Source organism: Mytilus trossulus, chromosome 1, assembly GCF_036588685.1.
Source record: "Mytilus trossulus isolate FHL-02 chromosome 1, PNRI_Mtr1.1.1.hap1, whole genome shotgun sequence".
Taxonomy (NCBI): Eukaryota; Metazoa; Mollusca; class Bivalvia; order Mytilida; family Mytilidae; genus Mytilus; species Mytilus trossulus.
In genome coordinates, this window is record NC_086373.1 from 48,895,398 (window position 1) to 48,907,150 (window position 11,753).

The window sequence follows — 11,753 nt, forward strand, 5'->3', positions numbered from 1 at the left end:
CATCTTTTAAATATAATAAGGACCATGTTCTATCTCTTTTAAAACATTCTCAAGGAGTTCTGAGGGATGTACCTAATAATTAATCTACAGTTGATTGGAACACCTATTAGATGTATAACATTGGTACCGATTGCTCGCGGTTAATTCAGAATACCCGGTTATACATCGTTTTTGATTTTATTGAAGTTTGTAGTGTCCAACTGATTTAGTTTAAACGTTCACTATCTATATCGTCCTGGTTTGTTTTTTTTTTTATGTCAAACAGCTTTTTCTTGTCTATTTATTTGACTCGGATGTCTGTCGTTTATTGTTATTAAGATTTAGAGAACCTCATTTTCTTTTCAACATATACAGCTGGGTTGGTATATATTCTTTACTGACATCTAAGGTTAAAATTCATTAAACCTGTGTAAGAAGACAAGATAAAATTATCATAATAATTCTTAATGAATATAAAGAGATACATTAAACAGCAAAAATGATCAGCAATGCAAAATCTATAAAATCCCTATATGATTGCAACATTGATTGTCATTGTACTAGTATCGTCTGCGAGGATATTCGAGCCATTGTTATTTCTTATTTCCTATATTAAGTAAGTTTGATAAATGATATATAAACAACTTGTGAAAAATTACGAACAACTACTATCGGTACAAACATTTAACTGAATGTTCAGTTTTAAATTGTCATGCCAATCTTGATTGATTGGTTGTTGGTTGATTAACGTCCAGTGTCATGCCAATCTTAACAACCTCCTAAAACACCAAAATATAAACTATTAATTCTGTTCAGTAGCTTTTCAGATAATCAGTATATGCCTGTAATATTTATACAAGTAAATTACATTTACTGAATAGTAAGAACATATAATATACAGATCTTGTTTGACTGAAAGCGCAGTGAAGAAGACTGAAATTTTACAAAATAAATGAAAATGACTGTATGATTTTAAGAACTGTTTAAATCAAAAGGACCGTTTCAGGAAAAATATAAATGGCTTATAAATTGTAAGTGTCCGTTTGGCTACTTTTTCTTGACCCTGCTCGTTCTGTCAAACGACTTTCAATTTATAACAATTTTCAGTGTCAAGTTCCTGTATAGTACGTTTGTTTGAAAGGATCAGAAAAACTTGTGATAGATCAAAGATAGTTTCTTTAAAGTTTCAATACATATCAGTTTGACGACTATTTCAAGGTAATATATACTAGTAGTCACGGTAAACAATAAATAATGGTTTTAATTGTTTTCAATGTAAAGTTTTCTGCTCAAATCGGTTTCATATGAACTGCTTATCGTCAGCAGTGGCGGATCTAGCCATTTTAAAAAGGAGGGGGTACCATAGATACATTTTTTGTAAAAGGGGGTTGCAACTATAAATGTCCCCATTAGAATACATCGATGGTAAACCAAAAAAAAGGAGGTTTTCAACCCATTGATCAAAGATATTTTCTATAACGTTGCATTTCTAAAAGAACATATCGGTTTGACGACTAGCACTATTTACAAAATGTATGTATTGTTTTTTTTTTTTTTTATATAAACTTCTTGCAATCACACGAACTACATTGTAACTTGGTTTCTTAAATTACCCCATTTCGGGGATTTTATTAAAATTACCAAGTAGTTCGAATTACACCTCAGTATGACAATCTATCATTTTAACAAATGTTTAACGCGCTGCTTTCTATTTCATGCATGGTCCAGCAATTTTGAATGTATTAGCAACGTTGTTGTCCATCAGATTTTCGGCTTTTTCCACTGAAATTTCTACCCGACAGGCGAGACAAAATTCTCTGAATCAGCTTATTATAATCTCGCCGTATGATGTTTTGTTATATGAGTGTTTATATACGCGTATGGTCCAAATACTCATATGGTCCGGAACATACATATATATAATTTGCAGAAATTGTTATCCAAATGAGAGTCTATAAAATGCCTTTAAATAGCCATAAATGATTCATATTTCCCTCCAGATTAGTGGCATAAAAAGTGGCGCATAAATTCTACTTTTTTTGTATTTTTATGAAAAAATTAAAAAAGATCAACCTTTGACATATTAAAATCCATTACAGTGCAGATTCAACGAAAACTGATCTTATATCAAGTGGCCGGAAATACCAATTTAATTTAAATTCCTGCATGATTGAAAGTTGATCTGGAAAGAACAGGAAACTTTGAGTCTATTTTTAGCATTTCCACAAAACATCATTCTATTGATTCGACTGAGGACTGACAAACACGTAATCGATGGAGGCTGCAGCGATGGAAGGCAAGAGGAAAGTTGTTATAGCTATGGATGGGAGCCAGCATGCTTTGTATGCATTGAATTGTGAGTACTGAACACTACAAATAAGTGATAATTCATAAAAGTAGGTCAATGTACAGTTGACTTGCATTTGAACTATTAACAATAAAACGGAAATAAAAACAGGAAGTCAGATTTCATTCACAAATTCACAAATATATTTATAATTTTATTGATCGGAATGATGTTGTTTTTGTTAACAATCTTCTCAGTGGCGGATCCAGAAATTTTCATAAGTGGGGGCCCACTGGCTGCCTAAGAGGGGGCCCGATTTCGTCAAGCTTCAGTGATTCCCTATATCATACATTTTATAAGCAACCAAATTTTTTCTCAAAAAGGGGGCCCCTGCACCCCCCTCTAAATCCGCCTCTGCTTCTTTCCACATCTTAACTCGCTTATATACATATTGATCGTTTTAGGGCTAGCTGTCTGTCAACACGTATACATGTTTAGTGTACCTGTGCAAATTCACGTTCATGTTATAAATGTGTAATGCACCAAAATTATAATATTAATGTTTTTTATTATTAGAATAAAAGAAAATTCGTATCTAAGGAGATTTATGAATTGTAACACTTTGACTCAAATTTAGGTCAATATAAGTATACAGGAATAAAAGGAGAAGTGGAATGTGAATCAACAAGTTATCAAACCAAATTACATAAAAATCGCAAAGCCCTCTCAACGAGTTTTAGAGTGCTGCATGCACAAAAAGTCATAATATGATGATATCTTTTACATTTATGCAGTTATATGAATTGCTCGATACGATAATACGTTTTTTAACTTGAGCCTACCCAATTTTCCAAGATCGAGTAGTCTAGGAAGATTAAGGAATAGTCATACAGAATTTCACAGTAATGTCTTCAATGTTTTATAGTAATGTAACATTGTGTATACATGCGTATGTATAAACAAACAAAAAATGTGAAAAGGAAAGGTCAGGATTCATTTCTTAAGACTCTGAGTTCAACAAAGTTTTGAAAGCAGTTTAAAATTGACTAGTATTTGGGAGGCCTATTCGTGTTAAAAAAAGGAAGCTGTGATATGTTTGCCAATTGAGACAACTCTCTTCAAGAGACCAAATCTGTTTTTGGAATTTATACGTGCTGGCCTCTACGGACTCCTATATCTGATATATGGGGAAAATGTACTGAAGTAAACTTAAGGGCAGCACGTATGTGAATACATTTTCTTAATAAATTCTTAATTTAGATATAATTATGTCAAAGTCTGTCGAAATTTTAGTTTTGAATCACCGTCGTTCTAGAAGTTATTAATTCCACGCATGAATATTAATCGAACCGCAAAGTATTCCCACAATTGCGATACTGCGACATTAGGTTGCGGAAATATAAAACACATGAAAAAATTGGTCCAAGTGATAAATATTCAGACAGGTTTGCAATTTTTCTTATCCTTTCAACAGTTTTCAGCCAACAGTCGTAACATGTATAGTAGGGCAATAGAAAATAAAGCCTGGACACCAACCGTGTTTTCCTTGTCTTATACTCAAGATATCTTTTTTTGGTTGTTTGTTTGGTTGGGGTTGGACTTTTATTGTTTTTCGGCACGAGAAAAAGCCTAAACAAATAGATTTAAGATAATTAAACAGTGTTACCAGATGTATGTGTTAGTCTAATACAAATTTATACAATATACTATACTATAGACCACCAGCGAAAGTGTTTTATCATGTTTACTGTCAAAAATTCACATTGTTAGCTGACAAGGTAGATGCACCGATTACGAAATTAACACGTGTTGAAAGAAGTGAAATGTTATCTTCAGGTTTAATTGCATTTCGTATTTTAAGATTTTCTGTTCGGTAGTATATTGCCAAAACTAAGTCTGAACAGTTTGAATTATTTAAAGAAGTTCAATTTGTCATAATAATTAAAAGTGAACCTTAACTAACAGATTCTTGATTCATAGCTTGAGCCTTTGAAAAATATACGCTAAAAGATGCCGGATTTTGGCACAGAGAGATGACCAAAATAAACATGTTTTCACCAATGCTTGGTATAAGTAAAAAAAAACTTATTAATTCCTCATCAATTTTAAAACGAAACTTGAAATGTATCATTCCCTGCTTAAGTGGGAAACACCATTATTCTTAAGTCCTCGAACGGCATAAATAAGTTTGACAAGTTAAAATTTGGAAATCTTGGGCAAGAAAAAGTCCAGACACATGATAAGCTTCCACAGGACCAGCATGTACTTTTTAAAAGTATTAAGTAAACTCAACTCTACAGTACAAATGTATGTACGGGTAGTTGACATTTCATATGTACTTGTACTCAATATCTACTCAGTGACTTTTAGATAATCTGTTTTGTTTTCAGGGTTTAAAGAAAATGCACACAAACCTAACGATTATGTGTACCTTGTACATTCCATAGAGCTACAGCATGCACTACATAACTCAAAATGGCTTTACGGTAAGTTAAGGAATTGCTATCTAGGGAAGATGGGTGGATGAGGAAAACCGAGGGGATGAGGGGAGCATGGTTCATAAAACAACTGTTCGATCTTAAAAGATTTTGTGGGTTAAAATACAAACAAAAAGAAAGAAGTGTGTTACTTTCAACAGCTTTATCTTGACCTAAGAATAAAAAACTTTAAATTATAGAACACTTTTAACAATTTAACTAAAACCTTCATAATTACGAACATTATTTATCTATCGCATTATGTTACAGAATTGTTATTACTTCATATCATTCGTGTCAACAACCTATAAGTTATATGGTTCGCTACTGACCCCCTACGGATCCATAGAGGGTTAGTAAAATCCATAGGGGGTGAGGCCGGAGGCCGAATCCCCTATGAATTTTATTCACCCTCTATGGATCTGTAGGGTGTCAGTAGTTAACCGTATAACGAATTTATCGGCCGCTGGACTTTTTCTACGGCGTTTTGCTGAAAAATAAACAATGAAACACAACAACATTAATAGATGACGTCGCCATTAACGCGTCATGAACCCCATATGAAACTTACTAACCCCATACTATAAGTTATATGGTTCGCTACTGACCCCCTACGGATCCATAGAGGGTTAATAAAATCCATAGGGGGTGAGGCCGGAGTCTCTTATCGCACCGCGGGTAAATTATCACGTTGTGATTGGTTTAACGCCGTCACGTGGTGACCCCCTATGAGACCGTAGGGGGTTAGTAAGTTTCATAGGGGGTTCGTGACGCGGTGATGGTGACGTCATATATTAATGTTGTTGTGTTTTGTTGTTTATTTTACAACAAAACGCAGCAGAAAAAGTATAGCGTGCGATAAATTCGGCCTCACCCCCTATGGATTTTATTAACCCTCTTTGGATCCGTAGGGGGTCAGTAGCGAACCATATAACTTATAGTCACCACGTGACGGCGTTTAACCAATCAAAACGTGATAATTCATCTGTGGTCCGATAATTGACTATAACAAACAAGGTTGTAACACACATATTTAATAACCCCAAAAGAATGTATACCATATAACAATTATACATAGGATCATATTAAAAACAGTGTGGTCCTGGCCATTAATTGACGACCTAAAGTATCCCATTGACTGGGACAGATTAGGTGAACGTTTGTCTGTAACGACCATTGCTCACTTCTTACTAATTAAAGAATTTAAACTGTGGGGTCACCAAAGGTTCTTAACGCCTTAAATAATAAAAATTATTCGAAAAATTATTCAGGAATAGCCTTTATGTTTTGGTTAATATTATTGATATAAATCAACACATCGTATTATTCCGGATTCGTTTTTCGAATTGCTTTATTTAGGTGTTGAGAACCTTTGGTGACCCCACAGATTCAGTGTCTTTAACAAGTACATAGCGATCAGTGATTGTTACCGACAAACGTTCACCTAATCTGTCCCAGTCAAAGGGATAATTTAGGTCGTCAATCAATGGCCAGGACCACACTGTTTTGAATATGATTCTATATATACTTCATAAATGAAGATCAAATGATAATATGAAGAGTCTGTATAGTTACAGTTTTATATAGGAGAAAGATGAGAAGTTGTTTACAGGATTAAATTATTTAATTTTTGTATAAATAGTATTATATGATATCATATATAATTTGACATTATATATAATTATAAATTATAATTTTACATGAATCTGATAGAATCAACTACCAAGTAACTTGTTAAAAAAATCCAGCTATGTAATTTTTACATCGGATGACCGTGAAGGCGTTCCAGTATATTACTGTCGCCTAGATTTGCAATATATGTAACTTTCGTGTTGGGATTTTAATCGATTTATAAATATGATAAATAGGCGGACATTATCGAGTGCAGAATAACATTCCTAATCGCTTGTTATCTAATCATTTTTTCCAATAGACACTCCTAAAATGTATTTTTAGAACATATATTAATAATAATAACTTTAATTGTAAATTACACCCATAATATGAAAATGTTTTGTTGTTAGAAATATATATATAAAAGTAAAAAGTTTATCTCGAATATCTATATATGCACGGAAGAATATCGCAAGAACGTCTGCAATCTCCATTCTAATGCAACAACGTTTGTAACGTTAATTTTGATTGGATAACGTCACTTTCTTACATGGCATCAATTGACAATTGATGCTATGGGACGTGCGCGCAAGCGCAGACGGCATATGACATATTTTAAATACATGTTTTAACGTTGTTTTCTGTCAGTTTCATTAGAATGGAGATAACAATATTGTATTTTAAGCTCCGACGGCATCAATTTGCGATTTGATGGTCGCAAATACCCGTTTACTGTCTCCGCTAACGCGTCGCCAGTAAACTTAATTTGCGACCATCAAATCCCCAATTGATGCTGTCGGAGCTTAAAATATAATACAGTTATCTCCTAAATGCAGAGTAATCGATCCTTGCTCTCTCTCACGGAAGAAAACTCTGCAAGGGGGATAGATCATTTAGCGGGGGGGGGGGGGGGGGGGGACTCACATAAAAAGTTCTTCAGTTAGATCTTTTTATATATTGACATATTTCTACTTCACTTATTCGGACGCACTTGACGGAAATTTTTTTATACGAACTCAAACATTTTTGGTCGTATATTGGTATCACGTTGTCGTCGGCGTCAGCGTCGTCCGAATACGGATGGTTTCCGGACAATAACTTTAGTATCAGTAAATAGAAATCAATAAAATTTTAACACAATGTTTATAACAACAAAAGAAAGCTTGGGATTGATTTTGGGGTTATGGTCCCAACGGTTTCGGAATTAAGGGACCAAAGGGCCCAAAACAAACATTTATCTAGTGTCAGGACAATAATTTGTGTATCAGTAATTCAATTTTTCTGAAATTGGACCACAATGTTTAATATCATAAGTAGAAGCTTGGTATATATTTTAAGAGTTATCTTTCTTTGTCCAGAATAGAAATTGAATCAACTAAAATCAATGCTATATATATACAATATACAAGGTAATATTCACTTTTATTAACAACTGATAAATTTAAACAATCTTTAGCATTCAGTGATTACAAGCACTTTGATTACCATTCTAGGGTTATGCCCTTTTACAAGTGGAAATTTGGGAAAAAAATCGTTTCTGTTCCCGTAACTTAAGTTGGTCCCAACAGTTTAGGAATAAGGAGCCCAAACGGCCCAAAATTAAACTTTGTTTGATTTCATCAAAAAATGAATTATTGGGGTTATTTGATATGCCCAATCGAACTGTGTATGTAGATTCTTAATTTGTGGTCCCGTTTTCAAATTGGTTTACATCAAAGTCCAAAGGATCCAAAATTAAACTGAGTTTGATTTTAACAAAAAATGAATTCTTGTGCTTTTTTTATATGCTGAATCTAAACATGTATTTAGATTTTTGATTATGGACCCAGTTTTCAAGTTGGTATAAATCAGCATCCAAAATTATAATAATAAGTATTGTGCAATAGCAAGAAATTTCCAATTGCACAGTATTCAGTAATAGCAAGAAATCTTCAATTGCACAGTATTGTGCAATTGCAAGTATTTTCAATTGCACAGTATTGTGCAATAGGAAGAAATTTTCAATTGAAGTTATCTTTCTATAGAAGTTGAATCAACGTAAATCATTGTTTTATACAATGTACAATGTATATTCACTTTTACTACCAACTGATAAATTAAAACAATCTTTACCATGCAGTGATAACGAGCACTTTTTGTACATTTTATGATGTATTTAAATGGGAAGTTATTGTTGAAAACTCCATTAGAAATTTGAATTGAGATCAGTTTTGGAATAAGGAAAAGTGGGATGTGAAAAAAAATTGGGGAGGTGGTTCAATTTTTCTCATTTCAGATTTCATAAATAAAAAAGATAATTTCTTCAAACATATTTTTGAGAGGATTAATATTCAACAGCAAAGTGAATTGCTCAAAGGCAAACAAATAGTTATAAGTTCATGAGACCACATTCATTCTGTGTCAGAAACCTATGCTGTGTCAACTATTTAATCACAATCCAAATTAAGAGTTGAATCCAGCTTGAATGTTGTGTCCATACTTGACCCAACCGTTAAGGGTTCAACCTCTGCGGTCGTATAAAGCTGCGCCCTGCGGAGCATCTGGTCAGATGTTACTATTGACAATTAATATTAATTTTAACCATGACTGTATGACAGTTTATAGTTTAATAATTTATGATGTATTTAAATGAGTAGTTAGCGTTCGCAAACTCCATAAGAAATTTGAATTGAGATCTGTTTTGAAATAAGGGAAAGGGAGAGTTGAAAAAATGCGGGAGGGTCAAGTTTTCTTATTTCAGATTTCAGAAATGAAAAGAAAATTTCTTCAAACATTTTTTTTATAGGATTAATATTCAACAGCAAAGTTCAAAAGCAAAACAAAATTTTAAGTTCATTAGACCACATTCATTCTATGTCAGAAACCTATGCTGTGTCAACTATTTAATCACACTCCAAATTCAGTGTTGAATCCAGCTTGAATGTTGTGTCCATACTTGCCCCAACAGATCAGTGTTTGACCTCTACGGTCGTTTAAAGCTGCTCCCTGCTCATCTGGTTCAAATTTATATATATATATATATATATTTATTTATTTATTTTACAGAACCCCAAGCAACCGATGTTGACACCTTAGGACCATTGATACGAGAAGAACGCGCAATTATCAAAACCAAAATGGATATGTTAGGAAAGCATCTAATAGATTTACAGGTAATTTGGTTTAAATTTGTATATCATTCGGCCTGGCTTATACATGTACACGCATTACCATTATAGACACTGACTTATAGTAAATGTATTTAAATAGAATATGTTATAGATAATGCATATTTTAAGGTTTTTCTTGTCGTAGAACACACCGAGGGGTGTCAGGATTGATCAAATGAAAGACCGACCGGAGGGAGGTCTTTCTTTCAATAATCCTGACACCCGAGGTGTGTTCTACAACAAGAGAAACCTTAAAATATGCATTATCTGACTTATATACCGTCAAAAAATATTAATTTTATAAGGATTTGTAAAATTTAGTATCCTTTTTTACCGACAACACTAAAGTGAGATATTCCTTTCTTGTGCGTTCAGGTTTTAATACGCCCTGCGGCTCATTTAAAATGTGAAATAAAACTCACTAAATAAATTAGATATAAAACTTTTAAAAATTGTTATCCATACACAATAAAAATATTCCTGTAACTGCATGAAGTAAGACACACGTATTGTTACCATCCGATAACGATGTATGACAAATACAAGACACATTGTAAGTTATTTATTGTACCACTTAGCTTATGGAAAGGGGGGAGGGGGTATGTTTTTTTCCTATTTGTTATGTTATTTCTATCGCGGAAAAGTTATTATTTATTTAACCATTTACTTGAATCGAATGAATTCAGAAAGATTGTCTTTTGAATAGCAATATATCTTATTAATAGATAATCAGGATAAAATTATATACCCTCCGCAACCGACCCTTTCGTGAGTTACGTTAATGTTATTCAATAGAATATAAGATTATTTTATAAGTTAATCATTTGATAGAGTAAAAGGTATACATAAATTTTAAAAAGTTAAGAACTGACACGAAGACGAATATAAATATATGTAGGTCCTATTCAGTGTATATCGTTCTGAACATGCATGGAATAGTTGCCACTGGACGTTAAGCAAGCAACCAAAAATCAATCAACCTATTCAGTTTGACTCAATAAGATTTTCAAAATCTTACATACGAGTATGTTAAATCTGGATTTATTTTATGAAAGTCTACATTAAAATTCATCTGACCTATATGATAATGTTTCTTTATTGTAGCGATAAATCAACAAAACTTCACGTTATTTGTTTCTAAAATTAAATTGCGGGTCTACAATGACGTTTTTTTTTTACATCTATCATCAGTTGAACTTTAGAAAATACTTTTCCAAATCGGCAACAAAAAACTATTGGACGAATAAAATTTGAAGTAAATCATAGATTGCATGTTTATCAAGGAAAATAATGACCTTACGCAGGTCATTATTTTATGCCTTGGAGCATGTACCATTGAAACATGGTATCGTCCGGGTTGATTCTGAAAAAGAATGACCTGACGTTCTGAAAGAAAATAACTCCATATAGGTATATAATTTTTTTGAAGACAAGCACGAATCAATGAATGGAGTGTTTACACCGAATGGGATTGCCCTTCCCAACCACCCCGTACAAATTTTAGTTTAGGAAACACCAACCAAAAAATGAAAATAAGAAGTTATCAATTTCATGCGTACAAAGCGCTTTTTGGATTTACCCTCATCAGGAACGCTCCGGCAAAGCCGAATATTTGAAAGCTAATTATAACGTCTTTAGAGAGAAACGAACCCTTTTACATTTTTGCCTGAGTGAATTTGTTGGCAGATTTTTTTTAACAAAATGAATAGAGCAGCTGTAAATAAATCCGAAGCAAATTTTAAAAATCGCTTTGCTCTATTTGAAAAAAAATATAGTATTGATAACACTTCATTTACCAACAGAAATCAAGAAACAATTTCGAAAAGAAAAAGCAAAAGACAATTTTAAAGACATTTTAATCAATTTTGGTTTTCTTACAGATGGAAGGTGAAGTAAAACCTAGCGAGTCAAAAAATCCAGGAGAAGGTATCGTTAAAGCAGCAGCAGAGTTAGGGGCGGAGTTTATCGTGACTGGTACCCGGGGTATGGGAACTATTCGCCGAACAATCCTAGGAAGTGTTAGTGACTACGTCTTACATCATGCTGAAGTACCAGTAATTGTTTGTCATAAACACAAAGAGAAGCATTGAATGTCCATTGGATCTTTTTGAACGGTTGTTTTGCGATAAACATTTTTATTTTACTTTTTTTTGGCACAGAACCAGACACGCATTTTTGACAACGACTATATTTTTATTATTTCCGACAGTTATTATGCTTGGAATAAAATGTTCATTAATAATCTCA

The 11,753-nt window shown here is 33.1% G+C and overlaps 1 protein-coding gene across 1 annotated transcript; it reads left to right on the plus strand.

The window, feature by feature from the left end:
- Positions 1-2,166: 2,166 nt before the first annotated feature.
- Positions 2,167-11,753, plus strand: LOC134708373 (uncharacterized). The gene is made up of 4 exons (XM_063568853.1): positions 2,167-2,335; positions 4,657-4,752; positions 9,403-9,509; positions 11,387-11,753. Exons 1-4 carry the CDS (start codon positions 2,254-2,256, stop codon positions 11,594-11,596), a joined length of 495 nt encoding a protein of 164 aa, XP_063424923.1. The 5' UTR covers positions 2,167-2,253; the 3' UTR covers positions 11,597-11,753.